The sequence below is a fragment of the Delphinus delphis genome, chromosome 5 (assembly GCF_949987515.2).
Source record: "Delphinus delphis chromosome 5, mDelDel1.2, whole genome shotgun sequence".
NCBI lineage: Eukaryota > Metazoa > Chordata > Mammalia > Artiodactyla > Delphinidae > Delphinus > Delphinus delphis.
Genome location: NC_082687.1, coordinates 117,473,390 through 117,497,648, shown reverse-complemented (window position 1 = coordinate 117,497,648; position 24,259 = coordinate 117,473,390). Strand labels below are relative to the sequence as shown.

The 24,259-nt window shown below is 34.8% G+C and overlaps 1 protein-coding gene across 1 annotated transcript in view; it reads right to left on the bottom strand.

The window, feature by feature from the left end:
- Positions 1-593: 593 nt before the first annotated feature.
- USP53 (ubiquitin specific peptidase 53) overlaps positions 594-24,259 on the bottom strand; it is a 64,971-nt gene continuing 41,305 nt past the window's right edge. The window contains exons 11-16 of the mRNA XM_060012935.1: positions 23,868-24,020; positions 22,379-22,525; positions 20,690-21,428; positions 19,536-19,612; positions 5,453-5,549; positions 594-3,961 (exon numbers count right to left, since the gene is read on the bottom strand). Coding sequence (XP_059868918.1) covers positions 2,971-3,961; positions 5,453-5,549; positions 19,536-19,612; positions 20,690-21,428; positions 22,379-22,525; positions 23,868-24,020 — 2,204 coding nt within the window. The 3' untranslated portion in view covers positions 594-2,970. The remainder of the gene's footprint in view (positions 3,962-5,452; positions 5,550-19,535; positions 19,613-20,689; positions 21,429-22,378; positions 22,526-23,867; positions 24,021-24,259) is intronic.

Genomic DNA, 24,259 nt, shown 5'->3' with positions numbered 1-24,259 from the left:
CTTTTAACTGGGTAAATGGGACACCAAGAAGAATTGGCAAACTTGCTGTGATAAAAATAGAGACATCAAAAGTATTTACATCAATGTGATTTTAAGTCTGGTAAATTCCTTTGTAAATTTCATATAAGTGAAATGATTGTTTCAATAACCGTTTGAAATCAACTGGCCAATGAGCAATTGTGAGGCAGTCTTTAGAGTTCTGTTAACCTGAAAATTTTAGGATGTGAAGTGCTCCATATACCTAGTCCCTACATGTAATGGGAATACATTCAGAGACTACAGAATATTTAGTAAGGGCATTTAATGTAGAGGTAATTATGCTCTAGGAAAAGGGTCATCAAACTACACTAATGGGCCAAATCTGGCCCACTTGCCTCTCTTTAAAGGCCTGTGAGCCAAGAATGATTTTTAACATCTAAAATGATTGAAAAAAGTCAAGACTATTTCATGATGTGAAAATGATGTGAAATCCAAGTTTCAATGCTTATGAAGTTTTACTGGAACACAGACATGCCCATTCATTTGCATACTGTTATGTAAATGTTACCTTACAGCTGTTTTCACACTACAGTGGCAGAGTTGAGTAACAGAGATCCTATGGTCCACAAGCCTAAATTATTTACTATCTGGGTCTTTAAAGAAAGTTTGCCAACTCCTGTGGGAACGCTCCTTTAGGCCTTGAGGGGGTTGAACTCTTAGGAGTCTCCTGTGATAAATTTTTTGATCAGTGATATTCCAAGTTCACCCCTTAACTTTAAATTGACTTACATTTCCCATAAAATATATAATTCACAGAGGTGAAAGGAAGCCACAGTTTTATGAATGCAAAGAAAAGTCCCAACCATATTAAATTAAAAATCAGTTTATCCCCCCCCAAGATTTTGAATCAGAAGAAACTGACTTCACAGAAAGATACTCTGAAGTATTTTGAACATTACAATCGTTGGCTGTGTTATTTTAAAAGTTATAATAAGCTTATAACCAGAAGAAAACATCTATAAAAATAGACACCCTAGAAACAAAAAATTCACATGTGCATGATTAGTAAATACATATTCAATCTATATTTGGAGTGTTGAATCAACAAAAACAAATGGTCAGTTTCTAGTCTATTAGTACTATAACATGATTCAGGAGGTTTCAACTGGACAGTACTTTAAAAAGAGCCCAAATTGGACGTTTCTATTTGCAACTCAATTGTGAGTTGAATCCCATACAAATCTATGAGATTATTTATAAGTATCAGAAATCAGTTTAAGTGTTTCAAATAATACATTTTCAACTGGACAAAACTACACAAAGTTTTTGAAAGCTATTAAAAATACTTGAAGCTCATTTTTCTAGTATTTTACAATGTTATAAAAGCAGTAATTAAATACAGTGACATTTCAAACACAATTTTACAAATTTACAATATTTACAAATCCCCCCATACTAAAAGCTATGTTAAAAAAAAAGATTTCTTAAAAGATAAAATTTTATTTAGTTGATATTCAAGTATTTCTAAATTAAGAGAATATAAAGTAATAATCACCTACTGTTATAGTTAGAAAAGGCTATTAAAAACTTCTCTAGGTGGAAGACAAAATTTGGCCAAGATTTCATAACTCTGAGCTTAGACTTCTACAAGCAATTACTTTCTACTTACCTAGAAAATAAGATTCATTTACATTTTGGAATATTTTAACAATTTATGGGATTGGTCAAGATATTAAATTTACTAATTAGTTTATGGAATTATTATGTTTTATATATAAAATTTAAATTCTCAATTCTCTAGTGTGGACAATATAAAACTATTCTAAACTACAATTAGTTTACCAGCTTAGTACAAAATTAAATGACAACTATGAAATAAGGCAATTACTTATTTTCACTTGTAAGGTCATCATAATAATGGAAAATCCCTTTTTTTTTTTTTTAAAGAAAGACTTCTCCATGAAAATAGGTGGGGTAAAAATTAAATTATTTGTTTAGAAAAAAGGGAGGGATGCTCAAATTAATACATTTCATTAAAAATTAAATCTATATGAAAGGCAAAAATTTAATCTGGAAACCCAGAAAGATTTTCAAATTCAAGAATATGAAAATTACTAAAATGGGCTGACAACCTACAAACAGGTAATATAGCAGGGAAAATTTAGGCAGTCACAGTGATATTCTTAAAAAGAGGACTATAGGTTAATTCCTAACACTGGTTATTAGCAGCCCAAAGTAAACCAAACCAAAATAAAAACCTTTCACATTTCATATAAAATTAGAAAAAATGTAACAAGATAAATAAATATACTAAAGTGAAGTATTTTTAGCTTACATGACTGAAGTAATGTTTATGAATGCATACAACAAAGGATATTCTGAAGATAAAAATTCTAGGAGCAAAACTGTCTTCTCTTCTGACATTGAGAATTTAAAAATTGTTTTATCATTAAGGCTTTTTTCCCCCAAATGCCATCAATTTCATGGGTCGATACATTTTAAGACACTTAAAGGGATCATATGTAGTAGACTATCACAGAAGTCAAAAGCAAATGGGTGAAGTCCTCTTTTGGCTCCCCATTAGAAAGTGCTTCCTCACAAAGCAAATATTGCTTTGACTACACAAGCTACATATCATCTATCTTTCAGTTAGCAGAGTTTACCAATCTACATATGAGTACTGGTTAGTTTAATACCTATGGGTCTACCAGTCAGAAAATAAAGGGACAAATTACATTTTTACTCAACTGCAGCATATGATAAATGACTTTCTGCATACCCCCGGATATTCTATTTTTTGAGGCATGCAAAAACTATTCAGAGGGAATTTCAAAATATCCAATAAGTAGATCTTCACAAAATATCTGTATAGAAAGTTAAAGTGATTAATGAGTTAAATATTGCCATGGTTTTAATTTCATATAGCACTAGGTTTGGTCATTTGATTCCTAGTTAATGGCCTCAGAAGTAAAAGCCTGTCGGTTTCATCATTTATCTATTACAGTGTATACCAGGTTTATGTCTTTGCTTGGAAGGGCAGTTTGAACCAAGACTACTGTGTAACACAGGCCCTAGCCCTCTTTCATTCTGAGAAAGTGAATTATCATTACAAAAGCCACTGCTCTCTGGAAAACAGAGCTTGGGCCTCTGATGGTATTTCAATCTATATGTATCAGTCATGCAGTTATCCACTGAAAAATAGGTAGTTAATGAAACTCTCTCATTTGGACAGGTAGAACTAGAGTCTATTTCTGGCTGGCAAGAAGCACCAACAGCTGTACCCGAGTCGGCCTGAAAATCATTAGCTGAAGAGCTGGACGGGGTGTTTGATGTGTTGCCGACATACTCTTTTGCTTGAAATGTTTCCTTAAGTCTTTCATCATTCATATGTGTACTCACTTCTAAACCTGGTTCTGAAGCTGTACTTAAACTGTGCTTTGGAAGACTAGAAGAATTAGCTTTAAACATCTCTGTTGGTTTGACAGCAGGTGGAGCATCATTTTTCTCTGACTGTGGCACACTGGTTATAGCATATTTCTTTGGTGGCAGAGGGGGTGGGGTATTCTGGCAAACAAGTTCTGGCATCTGACAACCATCAGATCTGCAGGTTGACTGAATGAGATGTTCCCTGGATAGAGAGTTCTCAGAGTAACACTGTTCTATCGTATTTTGCTGCTGGATGAGGGGAGCAGTTCCTGGCTTCAACCCCACAGTTCTCATGTGTGAAGACCACAATGAAGATGGTGAGACTGTTCCATTACTGTTCACTCTCTTTGCAGAAGCAGAATTATCATCAACGTGAAAAAGCAAACCTGTTCCCTCAGAATTTTCTATATTAAGCCACTCAGAAAATTTGCATTCACTTGCTTTTTCAAGTTTCTGTTCATCTGACTGGTGGGTATGCTCTCTTGCTGTATGGTCCTTGAGTACTTGTGGATTGGATGAAGGGAATAACTTTCCATTGGTTTCACGTATATGTGACCTGAAAAATAAAAACAAAGCTAAAACGCCATACACAAATATGCAAAATTGGAGGGAAAACAAACATTTGTAGTTTAACTTCCCAATACAGCACTTATGTTATTTGTGTAACATAGCAAAAATGGAAAGATATTTGCAACCATTAACAATTTACACTCTCTGAATCCAAAATCTTTATGCCAGAATACATAAATGTTTATTAGAAACATCCGTCATTACCAAGATCAGATTTATAACCAGAAGTATAGTTAAAAAAGCAAATTTCAGGGGATTCCCTGGTGGCACAGTGGTTGAGAGTCCACCTGCCGAAGCAGGGGACACGGGTTTGTGCCCCGGTCTGGGAAGATCCCACATGCCGCAGAGTGGCTGGGCCTGTGAGCCATGGCCGCTGAGCCTGCGCTCCGCAACGGGAGAAGCCACAACAGTGAGAGGCCCGCGTACCACAAAAAAAAAAAAAAAAAAGCAAATATCAGAGAATTCCCTGGCAGTCCAGTGGTTAGGACTCAGCGCTTTCACTGCCCAGGCGCAGGTTCAATCCCTGTTTGGGTAACTAAGATGCCACAAGCCACACAGTGCAGCCAAAAAAAAAAAAAAAATTCAACTTAAAAACACTGAAATTACATTTATTGTGATAAAATGTAGCATAGACTTAAGTAAAATGTTACTAGCAAACAATTCAATATTCTAAAACACTTCCCACCCAAAGTTTATAGCAATAGAGGTACTTTAATTTTGATATATAATGCTATAAGGATAGTATACTAATTAAAAATAATTTGGTTAATCAAAGACTACCTTTATTTAAGTAATAGTTAACTTCTAAGGTGAAGAAAAATGATATCACATTGCAAATTATTTATCTTCATATGATTAAATTATTTTTCTCATGTGAATTGCATAAAATTCAATTAGAGCACAAAGATGAAAAGAGTTGAGGCTCTGCTAAGTAGATAAGAGCTATATTCAAATCTCAACTCCATTGCTTTGGCCAAATTACTTAATCTAAGCCCCAAATTTTCTCTTTTGTAAAATACCATACATCTCAAAAGAATGCTGTAAGGTTTAAAACAAACAATCATATATTGTACAAGGTACTTTGTAGGCCCCCTATCATTAAGGTTTACATCCTTTTAATGATCCCCAATAAAACATGCATCATAATACTCTAGACCAGCAGTCCCCAACCTTTTTTGGCACCAGAGACCAGTTTCGTGGAAGACAATTTTTGCACTGACTTGGGAAGGAGCGTGTGGTTCAGGCGGTAATGCGAGAGATGGGGAGCGGCAGATGAAACTTCGCTCACTCGGCTGCCACTCACCTCCTGCTGTGCGGCCCAGTTCCAGCATCAGTCTGCAGCCTGGGGCTTGGGGACCCCTGCTCTAGACCCATTGCTTTCAGAGTAGTGACAGGTAGTATGCCTTTCTGATAAAGAGTTCCTATAATACATGCATTTAATTTAAAAGATTTTAGTATTCCAAATAGCTAGGATTACCTTTTTATCAAAGGATTTTTTATTTGTAGATATGATTCTGGGTGGGACTCATAAGATTTATAGGCTACTTCCAGGTTCTTGAGTTCTTTTCTAAAGCCTGAGGAAGGGAATGAGAAAAAATTATTTAAGTGATCTTTTAGAATTTACTCCATCTATACTTCTCCATAATTTACAAAAGATTTTCTATAATCAGGTAATTCTCTTCCAAATTAACAGATGAAAACTAGTTCTTCAAGCCTCAGCTCAAATAATACCTCTTTCCTGAACCCTTTATACAAAATCAATGGCTCTTTCCTCAATTTTTTTTTTTTTTTTTTTTTTTTTTTGGTACGCGGGCCTCTCTCTGCTGTGGCCTCTCCTGTTGCGGAGCACAGGCTCCGGACGCGCAGGCCCAGCGGCCATGGCTCACGGGCCCAGCCTCTCCGTGGCATGCGGGATCCTCCCGGACCGGGCATGAACCCGAGTCCCCTGCATCAGCAGGCAGACTCTCAACCACTGCGCCACCAGGGAAGCCCCTATCTTCAATTTATTATCTCTTGAAAATGTCAGCAATCCCCAAAAAGTGTTATTCTAGATGGGTCGTGTGGAGCTGTGCTTCCCCTGTTTACTCTTTACTGACAAAATGGTGGGAAAACGCTACATTTGGAGACAGATGGCTTGAGTTGAAGTTTGGATTCACAGCTTATTGGTTGGTAACTTTATATTCCTAAAACCAACTTTACAAACTTATACCACCCTACAGTCTAGGTTTCTGCCTTTAAGTAATGAGATGCTGATATCTATTTTACCAACGTCACAGAAATATTAGGAACATCAACTGAATTTAAATGGGTGGGAGGGTATTATGATAACATAAAATGTTATCACACCACTAACTAGCTTCCATTTATTGACTGCTTACTCAAGTTGTAAGAAGTTGATAATAATTATTTCATTTAATTTTTACAACTGAACACCTTTTTACTTGAAAAGACAATGAACGAACTTCAGTTATTCAGACTTGAGTATGTGTCAGAAATTTTCTTGAAAATAAAAGAAGTGAAACTGTCACTTCGAATAAAACAACTGGCAGTATTTATTGCCAATGATAAAATTTAACCTTTTAGATGAAAGTAAAGAGTTTTGGAAAATTTGTATTTACCACCATGAGTTCTGTACTTTTCCAATACTTATAAAGACTTCCTGATAATATCTGTGGTGATGTTTTAAAATCTGTTCTTTAAAAATATATAGAGAGGGCTTCCCTGGTGGTGCAGTGGTTGAGAATCTGTCTGCCAATGCAGGGGACACGGGTTCGAGGCCTGGTCTGGGAAGATCCCACATGCTGCGGAGCGACTAGCCCCGTGAGCCACAATTACTGAGCCTGCGCGTCTGGAGCCTGTGCTCTGCAACAAGAGAGGCCGCGATAGTGAGAGGCCCACACACCGCAATGAGGAGTGGCCCCTGCTTGCCGCAACTAGAGAAACCCCTCACACAGAAACGAAGAGCCAACACAGCCATAAATAAATAAATATATATAGAGAGAGAGAGAAAAATGGGACTTCCCTGGCAGTCCAGTGGTCAAGACTCTGCACTCCCACTTCAGGGGGCATGGGTTCAATCCCTGGTTGGGTAACTAAGATCCCGCATGCCGTGTGACACGGCCGAAGAAAAAAGGATATATAAAAAAATGTATCCAGATAAATGACCTGGAAAACAGAATGGTGGAATTCACTGCTACGGAAGAGAATAAAGAAAAAAGAATGAAAAGAAATGAAGACAACCTAAGAGACCTCTGGGACAACACTAAATGCAACAACATTCGCATTATAGGGGTCCCAGAGGAGAAGAGAGAGAGAAAGGACCAGAGAAAATATTTAAAGAGATTATAGTCGAAAACTTCCCTAACATGGGAAAGGAAACAGCCACCCAAGTCCAGGAAGCGCAGCGAGTCCCATACAGGATAAACCCAAGGAGAAACACACCGAGACACATAGTAATCAAATTGGCAAAAATTAAAGACAAAGAATAATTATTGAAAGCAGCAAGGGAAAAATGACAAATAACATACAAGGGAACTCTCATAAGGTTAACAGCTGATTTCTCAGCAGAAACTCTACAAGCCAGAAGGGACTGGCATGATATACTTAAAGTGATGAAAGGGAAGAACCTACAACCCAGATTACTCTACCCAGCAAGGATCTCATTCACATTCGATGGAGAAATCAAAAGCTTTAGAGACAAGCAAAAGATAAGAGAATTCAGCACCACCAAACCAGCTCTACAGCAAATGCGAAAGGAACTTCTCTAAGTGGGAAACACAAGAGAAGAAAAGGACCTACAAAAACAAACCCAAAACAATTAAGAAAATGGTCATAGGAACATATATATCGATAATTACCTTAAACATGAATGGATTGAATGCTCCAACCAAATGACACAGGCTTGCTGAATGGATACAAAAACAAGACCCATATATATGCTGTCTAAAAGAGACCCACTTCAGACCTACGGACACATACAGACTGAAAGTGAGGGGATGGAAAAAGATATTCCATGCAAATGGGAATCCAAAGAAAGCTGGAGTAGCAATACTCATATCAGATAAAATAGACTTTAAAATAACACAATAATAGTGGGGGACTTTAACACCTCACTTACACCAATGGACAGATCATCCAAAATGAAAATAAATAAGGAAAGCTTTAAATGACACAATAGACCAGATAAATTTAATTGATATTTATAGGACATTCCATCCAAAAACAGCAGATTACATTTTCTTCTCAAGTGCGCACGGAACATTCTCCAGGATAGATCACATCTTAGGTCATAAATCAAGCCTCAGTAAATTTAAGAAAATTGAAATCATATCAAGCATCTTTTCTGACCACAACGCTATGAGATTAGAAATGAATTACAGGGAAAAAACGTAAAAAACACAAACACATGGAGGCTAAACAATATGTTACTAAATAACCAAGAGATCACTGAAGAAATCAAAGAGGAAATCAAAAAATACCTAGAGACAAATGACAATGAAAACACAACGATCCAAAACCTATGGGATGCAGCAAAAGCAGTTCTAAGTGGGAAGTTTATAGCTACACAAGCCTACCTCAAGAAACAAGAAAAATCTCAAATAAACAATCTAAACTTGCACCTAAAGGAACTAGAGAAAGAAGAACAAACAAAACCCAAAGTTAGCAGAAGGAAAGAAATCATAAAGATCAGATCAGAAATAAATGAAAAAGAAATGAAGAAAACGATAGCAAAGATAAATAAAACTAAAAACTGGTTCTTTGAGAAGATAAACAAAATTGATACACCATCAGCCAGACTCATCAAGAAAAAGAGGAAGAGGACTCAAATCAATAAAATTAAAAATGAAAAAGAAGTTACAACAGACACCCCAGAAATACAAAGCATCCTAAGAGACTACTACAAGCAACTCTATGCCAATAAAATGGACAACCTGGAAGAAATGGACAAATTCTTAGGAAGGTATAACCTTCCAACTGAACCAGGAAGAAATATAAAAAATGAACAGACCAATCACAGGTAGTGAAATTGAAACTGTGATTAAAAATCTTCCAACGAACAAAAGTCCAGGACCAGATGGCTTCACAGGCGAATTCTATGAAACATTTAGAGAATAGCTAACACCCGTCCTTCTCAAACTCTTCCAAAAAACTGCAGAGGAAGGAACACTCCCAAACTCATTCTATGAGGCCATCATCACCCTGATACCACAACCAGACAAAGATACTACAAAAAAAGAAAATTACAGACCAATATCACTGATGAATATAGATGCAAAAATCTTCAACAAAATACTAGCAAACAGAATCCAACAACACATTAAAAGGATCATACACCATGATCAAGTGGGATTTATCCCAGGGATGCAAGGATTCTTCAATATACGCAAATCAATCAATGTGGTACACCACATTAACAAACTGAAGAATAAAAACCATATGATCATCTCAACAGATGCAGAAAAAGCTTTTGACAAAATTCAACACCCATTTATGATAAAAACTCTCCAGAAAGTGGGCATAGAGGGAACCTACGTCAACATAATAAAGGCCACATATGACAAACCCACAGCAAACATCATTCTCAATGGTGAAAACTGAAAGCATTTCCTCTAAATCAGGAACAAGACAAGGATGTCCACTCTCACCACTATTATTCAACATAGTTTTGGAAGTCCTAGCCTCGGCAATCAGAGAAGAAAAAGAAATAAAAGGAATCCAAATTGGAAAAGAAGAAGTATAACTGTCACTGTTTGCAGATGACATGATACTATACATAGAGAATCCTAAAGATGCCACCAGAAAACTACTAGAGCTAATCAATGAATTTGGTAAAGTTGAAGGATACAAAATGAATGCACAGAAACCTCTTGCATTCCTATACACTAATGATGAAAAATCTGAAAGAGAAATTAAGAAAACACTCTCATTTACCATTGCAACAAAAAGAATAAAATACCTAGGAATAAACCTAACTAGGGAGACAAAAGACCTGTATGTAGAAAACTGTAAGACACCGATGAAAGAAATTAAAGATGATACCAACAGATGGAGAGATATACCATGTCCTTGGATTGGAAGAATCAATATTGTGAAAATGACTATACTACCCAAGGCAATCTACAGAGTCAATGCAATCCCTATCAAATTACCAATGGCATTTTTTTACAGAACTAGAACAAAAAATCTTAAAAATCTGTATAGAGACACAAAAGACCCCGAATAGCCAAAGCAGTCTTGAGGGAAAAAAACGGAGCGGGATGAATCAGACTCCCTGACTTCAGACTGTACTACAAAGCTACAGTAATCAAGACAATATGGTCCTGGCACAAAAACAGAAACATAGATCAATGGAACAAGATAGAAAGCCCAGAGATAAACCCACGCACATATGGTCAACTAATCTATGACAAAGGAGGCAAGGATATACAACAGAGAAAAGACAATCTTCAATAAGTGGTGCTGGGAAAACTGGACAGCTACATGTAAAAGAATGAAATTAGAACACTCCTTAACACCACACACAAAAATAAACTCAAAATGGATTAGAGACCTCAATGTAAGACGGAACACTATAAAACTCTTAGAGGAAAACATAGGAAGAACACTCTTTGACATGAATCACAGCAAGATCTTTTTTGATCCACCTCCTAGAGTAGAGGAAATAAAAACAAAAATAAACAAATGGGACCTAATGAAACTTAAAAGCTTTTGCACAACAAAGGAAACCATAAACAAGACGAAAAGACAACCCTCAGAATGGGATAAGATATTTGCAAACGAATTAATGGAGAAAGGATTAATCTCCATAATATATAAACAGCTCATGCAGCTCAATGTTAAAGAAACAAACAACCCAATCCAAAAATGGGCACAAGACCTAAATAGACAGTTCTCTAAAGAAGACATACAGATGGCCAAGAAGCACATGAAAAGCCACTCAACATCACTAATTATGAGAGAAATGCAAATCAAAACCGCAATGAGGTATCACCTCACACCAGTTTGAATGGGCATCATCAGAAAATCTACAAACAACAAATGCTGGAGAGGGTGTGGAGAAAAGGGAACCTTCTTGCACTGTTGGTGGGAATGTAAATTGATACAGCCACTATGGAGAACAGTACGGAGATTCCTTAAAAAACTAAAAATAGAATTACTATATGATCCAGCAATCCCACTATGGGGCATATACCCAGAGAAAACCATAATTCAAAAAGACACATGCACCCCAATGTTCATTGCAGCACTATTTACAATAGCCAGGTCATGGAAGCAACCTAAATGCCCATCGACAGACGAATGGATAAAGAAGATGTAATACATATATACAATGGAATATTACTCAGCCATAAAAAGGAACGAAATTGGGTCATTTGTAGAGATGTGGATGAATCTAGAGACTGTTATACAGAGTGACGTAAGTCAGAAAGAGAAAAACAAATATCGTATATTAACGCATGTATGTGGAACCTAGAAAAATGGTGCAGATGAACCGGTTTGCAGGGCATAAGTTGAGACACAGATGTAGAGAACAAATGTATAGACACCAAATGGGGAAAGCCGTGGGGGGGTGGGGATGGTGGTGTGCTGAATTGGGCGATTGGGATTGACGTGTATAAAACTGATGACTAATAAGAACCTGCTATATAAAGAAATAAATAAAATAAAATTCAAAAAAAAAAGTTTTAAACAAGAAGCACTGCAGGTACAATGTTACCAAAAAAAAAAAAAAAGAAAAGAAATGTATCAACATTTGGAAGACTTGCATAATTTAGCAAACCAATATTTTCCAAATGAGGATACATGGATGTTTCAAAATCATGCGTGAGTAAAGGATTTATTCACTCTTTAAATGAATAAATAAAATATTTAAGATTTTCAGGTTTAATGCCTAATACAGCGAATCTTAATAGATATAGCAATAAAAGCTGTTTGAGGTCCTCAATACCTTTTGTAAACAACCGTTCCAGTTAATTGCAAATAGGTGTCTTTTTAAAATCTGAGTCACAACTATTCTGTAAAACTTCCCTTTTTATAACCAAGGAATTGAGACTTAGGGAAATGAAGTATCCTAACCGATGCCATATAGGTGGTTAAGTGGCAACACTCAAACAAACCCAGGATTAACTGCAAAGCCAGTGCTCTTTCTACTACCTGCAGGCTCTCTTTCATGTATGCCTAAAACACAAGATCATTATACAGAATCTCCTTCTGATGAAACTACGCCATTAGTATGAACATCAAATAACAGGATATACTTTAACATGCTGATGCCCACAGAAGATACCAAAATATATGGCATTAGCTTGAATATTCAATTCATTCCCTATACTTCTGTACAATTCCAGTAAATTTTCCTGTATTTTCCCTTATTTTTAGTTGACCTTTTCATCATGTTAATTTATTTCAGTTTCCTCTCATTCTCATGCTTCTAGTCTACTGTACACCAAATCTGTGAACCAAAGATTGCAAAGAAAACAAAATCAAGTTATTAAAAAAGCAACTTTTATTTTTTAAACAATAGATAACTTTATCTTAGATGCCTTTTTATCTCTAAATTGATGTTCTAGGTACATTTTTTAAAACTACCCTGTCACTCAAAATTCAACTGGAACCTATAGTTGATCATAACATCTAAATATTACCCTATTTAAAAAATCTATATTGGTTATTATATGGCTCTGCAAGTTAAATCTTAGAAGTAATTTCCAAGAAAGAGTAATGTAATATACATGAGAAATTAATACCCTATATGCCATACTGCTCACACAGTAAATGGCAGCTCCCAATAAAAATGAAAAACACTGTTTTTTCTTCTTTTAAATCACCTCCACACTGTCCACCGTATTTCTAACTCACTGATCCAAGACAAAATAAGTATAAACTGAGACAAATTCTTCTTACCTTCCCCTCCGCCAACTATTTCTATATCTACCAAGTGCCATACTAATAAAGTCTCAGAAATAAAAGGCAATATAATATATCACAGAGAGTCTCATGACCCTGTAACCTTGACACACTGCCTGAGTCTCAAAAACTAAGCCTCCCTCTTAAGTGAAGTACGTTAGACAGACAAAAACAAATATCATATAATATCACTTGTATGTGCAATCTAAAAAAATGATACAAATGAACTTATTTACAAAACAGACAGACTCACAGACATAGAAAACAAACTTATGGTTGCCAAAGGGGAAAGCAGAGGGTGGGGGAGGGAAGTAAATTAAAGAGTTTGGGATTAACATACACACACTACTATACGTGAAATAGATAAACAATGAGGACCTCCTGTACAGCACAGGAAACTCTACTCAGTATCTTGTAATAACCTATAATGGAAAAGAATCTGAAAAAGAATAGATATATATATACATGTATAACTGAATCACTTTGCTGTACCCCTGAAACTAACACATTATAAATTAATTATACCTCAGTTTAAAAAATGGTTGTTAAAAAAAAAACTAAGCCTCTCTCTTTGACAGCTACTTTATGACTAAAGAAAAAAAAAAGTAATATCAGAAGGAATCTTGACTATTTTTCAACCTTTAAAGTTTGAAAAATTTGTAAGTTAAAGTTACATTATAATTTCCCACCCACTGTGATTTTAACTTTGGAATGTTTATTTACTTCTTAACTTATCCAGAACTTCAAGTGTAATATTCACAAGTACAAAAAAAATTAAATACTTAATTCTTAAAGATTTCTTTACTTTTATTAAAGTATCCACGCAATGGGCAGCAGGAGGCAGCAGAGGTTTTATAAATATGTTTGAAATTTTAATATCACTATGGCAGGCATTCAACCAAGTGGTTTGACTTCAGAATTCCAACTAACTTAAAAATAGATGTGTTATTTTTCTCTTCTGCTGACATAGACATCCATGTGTCTTTACTGGGAATTTTGGCTTCAGGTTCTTTGCAAATCTAAGATAGTCAGATTTTAACACTTGGCACAGAAAATACTTCAACATCAAGGCAAGATGCTTTAATTAATAATGCTAATTTTGGTACTGTATACAAAAAACCTAAAGCCCAATAGTCAAGAAATCAAAATATATATACTTAATCTGAAAAGGTGACCTAGATTTAAAACAGACTTACATAGCAAGAAAACCAAACTGCTAGTCTAGACACTGTAATCCTCATTCTTGTTGTATCGGAAGATTTCAGACTATAATAATAATACTGCAATTACAAAGTCTAAACATTCAAGAGCAATAACCTAATCAATGACCTGATTTACTATAAAAAGACAGTTAAGCAAAATTTGAATATTTTAGAAAAAAATCACAAAACTTTAACTATATAAATATTTCTGGCTAAATTTACTACATGCCAAAAGGAACAGAGAGATACTTTAATATGTAATAATCTACCCTATCAGATACTAAACTTGGGGATGATACAAAATAAAAAGGCAAGAGTCAGTAACTTCTTTCCTCACTGGGATTATAATTTAAAGAAAGAGCAAATAATGCTATTTTGCTACAAATTAAATTTCAATACTGAAAGTTTATGGTTTTAAAAAACATATAAACATTTGGTGGTGCTGGGCCACAGCAAGTGCCTCTCGATGGTCTATGAAACTCTTAGAGAAAATAAATTTAGTATGCACAGAAACAAAACCAACTGTGAAAAGTACCTCATTCTTCAGATATACTCTCTAAATGAATATACTCTGAAGTTTGCAAAAAACATCTTAGAGGAAATAAACTTACGTATACGAATAAACTCTTCCAGTAAAATTTTTTTCATTTACTAATTTTAGGATTTAACAACATTAAGGGTAGTATATTTCACTTAACATAATGGAGGTACAGATTTTTTTACAATAAGAATTAAGGGAATTAACAGATTTTTCTGACCACTGATTAACTTCTTTCACTCTTCCTTGTCATTTGCAAGATCAAGATTCTCAGCTTGAACTAACCCTGACTTCTATGATTAACTGAGATTAAGCCAAGTATTACAGACCCCAAAGTAAATGGCAAAAGTTTTTTGAAAGACCTAATAATTCCTTTGTGATCCGTTATTTACAATCTATAAATATCCAAACACATATTTATTCAGTAGATAACCTTACTCCGTAGAGAAAAGAGTCCACTAGGTATGAACTCCTTCAACTGACTCATCTAACACAATACACACTGAATGGTACCAACACTCACCTTTATCTCTCCCATTACAGAAAAACTACTACTCCCTTAATTCAAAGCTTTCCTTTGAAGTTCCATTCTCACTCTACCTCCAGAGATCTTACTCCATTAATTACTGTTCTGGTCTATTCTTATCTTCACACCTTTCTCACCCTCTGTACATCATTAGTTCCTTACCCTCTGTAACATACATGCAAAACTAAGCTCTTGGTTTCATTTTTCTCCTTTAGGTAGGGCTTCTTTACTATTCACAGCAAGGGTTTTGACAGACATGTGCACTTATTTACTTCTCTTATTTACTTTTTATTCTACTGTAACCTTTTCTGAAAAACTTTTAATTTGAAGATAATTTCATAAAGTTCAGAGAAGTTGAAAGATATACCTACCTGCATATCCTTTACTCAGATTCACCTATTATTAACACTTTACCCCACTTTTTTTTCTGAACCATTTGAGAGTAAGTTACAAACATCATGACCCTTTACTTCTAAACACTTCAGTTCTACCTCAATCTTGCTTCTATTCTAATGTTCCCTCTATTCTAATGTTTCTCTAATACTGCTTTTACTAGGTCACTAATGACTTACTAACTGCTAAACCAAACTTGGACTTTTTAATCCTTATTCTGCTTAATCTGTGATCACTTTTCTTTTTGAAGCTCTCCATTTTCCCAGTTTCCGTGTGCTAACTCCCTCTCCTGTATTTTCTCATACTTTCCAGCTACTCCTCATTCTTTTCCAAAGTTGCTCCTTCTCTCTACTCTTAGCTCATCTCTTTTAGTCAGCAAACCCCATGTTTCTTCCTTTGTCTATATTTTTTTCCCTGAAATCTCCCATTTTCCTGCATGATGTTGTCCATGTCTACCGCATTCAATTCCCATATATGTTGATGGCTACCAATACATAATCTTTCCTGCATTCCAGACATTTGTTCCTAACTAATCTACTTACCTAGATGACAAACCAAACAAATCCAAAAATAAATTTGCCATCCTCTCTCACCCCCAAAATTTGTCCCTTCTTCTTATATTCCTCCATTTGGTAAATGGTGAATCCATTTATGTAATACCCAAATACGGCCACCCCCAGCTTTCTCCTTTTCCCTCACTGTGCACATCTGTCACAGAAAGTGACTCCACTGTCCACACATTCTTATAATCTCTCAAATCTTCTTTCTTGACATTGATACTGCCTTAGTTTATACCCTCATCTTTTCTCTCCTAGGCTATTATTCATCTAAATAATTTTTCTCCCACTGCTCCAAATTCACCCCCTACACTGCCACCAAAGAGTCCTTTCTAAATGCAAACTGGAGTACGCTACTCTCCTTGTCCTTAGATGCCTTTCCATTTACTTTTTAGGATTTAAAAATAGCATAAAAGTTTCATCATGATTTGGCTTCTCTCTATCCTCTAACCATCATCTCACAATTTCCAGGTATGCATTCCAGCCTTGTATATAACAAACTAGCTGTATCCTTCCAATATGTGATAGTTTCTCCTGACCATGTGCTTTTGAACATGTCATTTCTTCTGTTTTGAATGTAATTTAAGGCATTTGACATTCTCCCCATTAGTGACCCATTTTTAAAAGAGGAGCTAAAATAATCTAAGTGGCATTGTGGAATTTCAACAATGTTCCCAAATAATAGCTTTAGGCAGTGTAGGTATGTTTGTTTGCAGCAGAATCCATAAATATAATAGGCTATATAATATCTCTATCAATGAAAAACTATCAGTGAGATAATTACAATGGCATTGTTATAGATTTTAATTTCTCTACCATCACATAAACTTGTACAGACTAATATTGAAAGCTGACTTAAATGTCAAACAAAGTATGAAAATAAAAAAATAAAAATAAAATAAAAATTTTAGAAAATAAAAAATTTTCTAAGGTTTCTTAACTTTGTAAAAGTCTTTTACCTATGGATAGAAAGTCATTCTTCAGGTCAATAATGTAAGTGTACCCCCATTTTATAATTAAGAAGTAGGAGAAATCCAAGAAAATCATACCAAGCCACAAAAAATTAAACTGTGCCTTACTGAAAAAAAGGAAAAAATCCACGCAGGGCCAGTTTTTAGCTTGGAAAAAAAATTCCTATACCCACTTTAACATGTTCTCAAAGACTAGGGGAGGGAAATGCACATACAGATACCATAAGGCATGAACATTAATAAAGTTTCCCTAAGCAAACACTAGCTTAAAGAAATATGGTAGGCTTTGAAGTTTATTAAACAAGAAATAATTTTAATGTAATGCAATTTATGTAGTTAAATAAAACGTGGGGTACATAAAACCATAACAAGATACCACTTCACACCCATTAGGATGGCAATTCTCCAAAAAAAAACCCCAGAAAATAACAAGTATTGGTGAGGATATGAAGAACTTGGAACCTCTGCACTGCTGGTGGGAATGTAAAATAGTGCAGCTGCTGTGGAAAACAGAATGGTGGTTCCTCAAAAAACTAAACAGAGAATTGCCACAGGATCCAGCAATTGTGCTTCTGGGTATATACTCAAAAGAACTGAAAGCAGGGACTTCAGATATTTGTACACTAATATACACAGGGGCATTATATACAATAGCCAAAAGGTAGAATCAACCCAAATGTCCATCAACAGATGAATGGATAAACAAAATGTGTTACATCATATAATGCAATATTATTCAGCCTTAAAAGGAATGAAATTCTGATACATGGATGAACTCTGAAGACGTTGTGCTAAGTGAAATAAGCCAGTCACAAAAAGACAAACCCTGCATGACTCCACTTATATGAGGTACCCAGAGTAGTCAAATTCAAAGAGACAGAAAGTAGAATGGAGGTTGCAGGGGCCAGGGGAGGGGGGAATGGGGAGTTGTTTAATGGGTACAGTTTCAATTTGAGAAGATGAAAGAATTATGAAGATAGATGGTAGTGATGGTGGCAAAACAATGCACATGTACTTAATATCAGACAATGGTAACTTAAAAATGGTTAGAATGACAAATTCTGTGGTGTATATTTTACCACAATAAAAAAAATTAGTTTTAATTGGCTACATACATACTATTTCATATTAAGTGGGGAAACCCAGAACAAAGCTATTATAGCAATGCACTCCTAACCATCGAAATTTCTATGACCTTGTGTTTTTATTAATATCAGGAAGCAAGCATCATTTTATAAAGAGCACTGAACTTGCAGTTATTGTTCAGTTTTTACTGACTTCTGCTGTTGATTTCTGGCCAGCCTTTTACTGTTTCCTGTAATACTTGGTTACCAGACTTTTATCAGATTTTTTAAACAGGCGAGACATTTTATATGGGAAAGGAAGGTTATTTCCTTAATATAAGTGTTTCCTTCTGATATTATACCATTTGATGAAAACAAAATAATTAAACATTTAATCATATTCAATATCTGCAACCTGAAAAATAATCTCCACAAAAGCCTTAAGGATGATAAAGACTAAAAACAAACTTTAAAATGTGTTCTTCGTGGCTATTTTTTATCGTGAAAAACTATAGCCCTTCTAACCCTCTGAATTCTAAAATTTGAAGACAATGACTTTGATTCCAACCTCAGTAATCCCCTTGCTCATCATTTTCCTTGATCCCTGTTCCCCAAATCCTTCAGGTATAACCTCTCAGTAACAATGCCGAATTCTGTAGACAAACATCTAGTTTTCTTTGCTTCTGGGCCTCTATGTGTTGCTAACAAATCGCCTATAATAATGTCACACCATTACATATTTACTGTTTCCGAAGTGAACTTTTCTAGCAGGCTGTTTATCAATTTTTCTATCTGTCCTTAACGCCTGTGGTAGACATTAGGACCGTTCATACATATTGCAGTGCACCAGCAAATTACCCTTTTCCACCCTCTTTGAAATTAGGCCTGGCTGTTAAGACTTGCCTTGGCCAGTCAGATGTGAGTGGAAGCACATTTATCACTTCTGGGTTGAAAGTTTTAAGAGCTTACATGTGATTCACTATGTGTGTCCCCTTCAATCTCCTCTCCCCCCAGTACTGCAATGATCAAAGAAGTACTGGTAGAGATGGAGTCCCATTAGCCTCAGGCCCTGAGTGATTACTAGGAAGAGACTTCATGCTGACATTCACAGGACACGTGCTGTGAGCAAGAAACAATCTTGTACTAAGACATGGAGATTTTCAAGTTGTTACCACTGCACAGCGCAGAACCTAGCCTAGCCTGACTGACACACTTTCCCTTTTTCCTATTCCCTGAAATAGCTATTCCCATCTTTTAAGACTTCAAGCATAAACTCTCCCAGCTTCCATCCTCATTACTCATAAACTTATCAGTGACAGGACTGTCCTTAGCTTCTTTACTCGTAATACCATGATTTATTCTTTACTGCTACTATGATAATATATTTAAATAAAATTTTTACCTTCCAAGTAGTTTTTGCTCTGTTGGGAGGTACAGTTCATACGATCTATGTTTAGATTGCTTGTCTTAATCTGGTTGCTAGAGAATAGAATAAAACACACACCAAACACATCAGCTATAATGGATTATTATTTAGTTTACCCCAAGAAAAAGAAAGGAAATAACATTTGCTAAACAATTATTATATACCATGTGCTGTTCTAGGGGATTAATGTACATTATTAATCTACATCTCACAACTTAAAATACTTAAAAGGAGTTGTTATCCTCATTTTTCAATAGGAGATTAAGGCTGTGAAAGTCAAATTAATTTGCCCAATAATTAAAATCCAAGCCTATCTGATTACAAAGTTCTGATCTTTCTAATACCCTAGGCTACCCCTTTCGAAGAAGTATTATGAAATTACCCTGCAAAGTAAAAAAGCTTCCCAAGTCTTTATTACAGTGATTATTTCGGTAAAACATGAGCGGTCGCTTTTTCTGGCTTTTCAACAATGAATGTAATAAAACACCAGCTAACATCAAATTAAGATGCTTTAGATCGAGTAAGAGCAGAAATAGTGGCTAAATTGACCTAAGTGGCGGACATGTTTTAGAGGTTACACAAAGAACTGCAAATAGACTGCTAACAGTAATATAATAAATGATTTCAGAATTAATTAAGAATTAATTGAATACAAACTTAGTTATTTGGCTGTATTCTTTAATACTTGCTAAAGGAAAAATATCTCTTTCATGGAACTGGGTTGTGACAGAAGAAAATAACCCCAGTTCTGAGTTACAAATGTTAGAAATGGGATAATGAATATTAACTAGGTTGAAGAATTAAACAATTAGCTTAATGACTGAGATACACCAATTTAAATCTATGGTTTAAAACCTGTAGTATATATACATCAATAGGTTTTAGTGGCAACAATGATAATGTATTTTACTTTCTAAACTTCCCCAAAATAAACAGTTGTTATTTTTGGAATCAAGAAATAACTATTAAAAATAGAAACTTGATATATCAAATAACCTGCAATATCCCAGGATACTCTGAGCTCAAGCTCTTTCCTTTTCATTTAACTGACCCCAACCTTTGAAAGTTACTTCAAATAACTAAAAAGAGAGAATGGTGGGGGGAAATTATTCACATAACTTGTGTATTACCTGAAGGATGCGGTTTCTTTAACACCACTGATATCCATCACTGTACCATTTCCATCGATAACAGGTGACTCCAAATTAGCAGAGCCATTACTGATATGATCACTGCTTTCATATCCAGACTCTGTCCTTTGCATCTGCCAATTGTCACCATGAACTTTAGTTTCTTTGAGGGCTTTATTTTTTTCTGCTCCTTTTCCATTAAATTCAAGGGAACTCCTGCTTCCTGTTTCCTGCTTCATTTCATCTTCATATATAGTCATTAAACATTTTTGCTTTGGATTCTCTTTTGGACAACTGTTAAAACTCTGATCTTTGCTACATTTAGATTTGTTACTAATATTTGATTTATGTCTTGGACTATGCTGCCTTTTTTCACTTTCATTAAAAATACTATCGACATTTAATGTTTCTCTCATAGGTTTCCAACCTCGATTTCGGCTTTTAGTGCTGCCATTACAGCTGCTTCCTTTATCCCTAGAATCTTGGCTACTGTCTGTATCATATCCAGTACCACTGTCACTCTTAAATTTGCCAGTTATTTTCTCTCCTGAAGCAAGAATCTGGGATTTACTTGAACTTAATGTTTGTGCAGAAGCTCGACTCTGATGGGCAATTCGGTCATGCTTACACGGTCCTTTTCCTTGACTATGATATAGATGTGGATTCCCATATTGTCTAAAGCCATTTGGGGCAGGAGGTGATCCAGACTTGAAATGTGGAAGGTCTTCATTAACCAAATCTTTAAAAATAAATAAAAATACAAATGAGCTACTCTTCAGAGCCATGTTTTAGTCACAAGCCAAATACCTTGTTTGAGAAGAAATGTTAAACAGTAATAAGTAAATCATAAAATAAATGGTTATATAATTATTTTAAAAAATGATCTCTAAAGTAGATGATAAGATAATTACAGCAATTTTAAAAAACTATTCTATCTCATTCATAATTAATAAAAACCATAAAAATAAAAATATTTCCCACTTATTATATTGGTAAAGGTTTAAAATTTATTAAACCAATTGCTGCTGGAAACAGACATCTAATCACTGTTGGTGGGAGTGCAGACTGTCAAGTATTTTAGGAGGACAACTGAGCCACACCTACCAAAGTTGAAAATAAATAAACATACCCTAAACCCAGCAATTATTCTGAAAGAATTTTATGCTAATGGCTGTATGCAAAAAGTACCTGTGAAAGGATTTCACTGCAGCAAGAATCTTAAATCAAGTTCTAAAGTCTAGCAATATCAGTTAAATTATACTATGTTCATAAAGAAAAGAGCATAAAACCATAAAAAGTAAGACGTGCCCATAATGAACTGGAAACTATTAACAGTGGAACAGAGTGAAGGTCAAGGGTTGCAGGAAAAGAAGTTCTTTTCACTTAATTTTATAACCTTCCTTATTATTCGAATGTACCACACGGGTGAATTGAATTTATAGTTAAAAGTAAAGTTGAAACATAAAAAACACAAGTATTCCAGGCTAGAATTGAATAAGAACTAGGAAAACTTTACATTTATAGGTTTAATAGGTATATTAAAGAAATCATACTAAGATACATAATATCTAAATAAATATATATAATATATAAAGAAATTAATTAAATTGTATTCAATTATAAAACTTAGCTTTAAAATAAGATTTTAGCTGCCCCTTTTCCAATGAATGCTGTAAGTTCTTAAGTTACCTCTATGTCTGCCCAAATCTTTTCTTTGTCCCCTTTCCAAATCTTTCCTTTGTGAGGAAAGTAAGTTTTTCTGTTCAATGGCTTTTAGAGCACATTCTCTGGAAATGTCTTTTATTTTTTCCCTTTGATCATTGTGACTTGACTTAACTGTAAAAGAAACCATTCTTTAATAATGATACAGATCATTTTTCAAATTGCTCAATAAAAGTACAAATTGAACTATATTAAAATTTAAGATGCTATATATTAACAAAATACAGATTAAACTATACAATGAAATCATTTTTATGCTTAACTAAAAACTCAATGTGATTTATGCTGACACTAGAGATGCAAGCTGTGTTTTAAAACTTCATGTATAGCTCTACAGCGAATGTAAAGGAAAACAAGAGAACTTTTCTTGAAATAATGAGAGCTAAAGGTAACTGAGTGGTTAGTATGTGTCAGGCGCTATTCTAAGTGTCTAAACTCATTTATCAATACTTCTCTGAGGTGGGTACAATTACTATCTTCATTTTGGATTCGGAAACAGAGGCATAGAGAAGTTAAGAACTCGCCCAAGTTCACATAGCTTGTACGTGTAGAACCAGGATTATTAACACAAATTGCCTGGCTCCAATGTTTGTGTTCTTAAACACATACAGTTTCTAGTAAAAGTAGGTATCTTTGAAAAATAGATAATGGCTTAATATAAAAGTATCAATAATACATAAAATGGAAAAAGTTCCATTAAGAACTTTTAAAAGCATTTATCGTAAATGGTAATTGTTAATGCTGAATCTTATCACCCTTGATTAAATGGGTTACTTTTAGGGTTAGACATTATTTCATTAATATATTTAAAAGTTCCTTACAAAATCATCCTCAACATCCACCCACTTAGAGTTTTGCATATTTCTAAACCATAACTGTACATCATGCTGTGATTGTTTCATGTTGGACCCTAATCACAGATCTTGGATTGTGAAAATTAAAGCTGTGGAATGATAATAACAAGAGACAGTTGAATAAAAATGAGGTTAAAAATAAACTACAACTATAGTAACTTCAAACTATTGTTGCATTCACTAATACTACATTTAATTTTGGCATATGAGCCAAATTATTAGCTGAATGTTTTTCCTCTACAAGTTAACAATTAACTCCTTGAAGGAAAGGCCATATCATAGCTTTCTCTGGTGACAGTCCAGGTTGCCTCCACCCTATTACGTACAGCCTTGAGTGAATGGAGAAACTCAAACACTAGTCACGTCAAACTGTTCAAATAAAACTATAGGTCTCGGAGAAATGCTTAAGTCCAAATACAAAATTTTGTTTCTACTTTTTATTTTCTCTTCATGGCCAAGGAAAGCTAGTTAAGGACTCTCCTCTTGGTCCTTACCAAGAATTACAGATTCAGTAAGTGAAGAAAGAGGGAAGCTTAACTATGAAGAGAGGGGGAAGCTTAACTATTCAAGGACGATGTAAAAATGACAATTTAAATACATACCTGTTCCTCTACTGCCACTTGTTTGAATGTGGCTCCGATTAAATGATGAAATACTATCTGCTTGAAATTTTTGATTTTCTCTCTGTTTTGTCTGATCACCAAATCCATTTTCTTTTGAATTCTCCGACTTATGAATTGAGGACTTTTCACATCCTTAAAAAGACCAACAAAACTGTATAATCCCCTTCCTCCTCTCCACCAGCAGAAGAGATATTTGAATCATCTTTTCAGACATTTTTAATGATATAGAGAAAATTACTTAAAAACTTAGAGGACTGACATCTTTTAAGGACTTCTACATGCTTTGTAGGGCATTCAAAAATGGCCTCGCTGCTTTGGACTTTTCCAGTGTACTAACTCACTTTAAATCTCAATATTTACTGCTAGTAAGA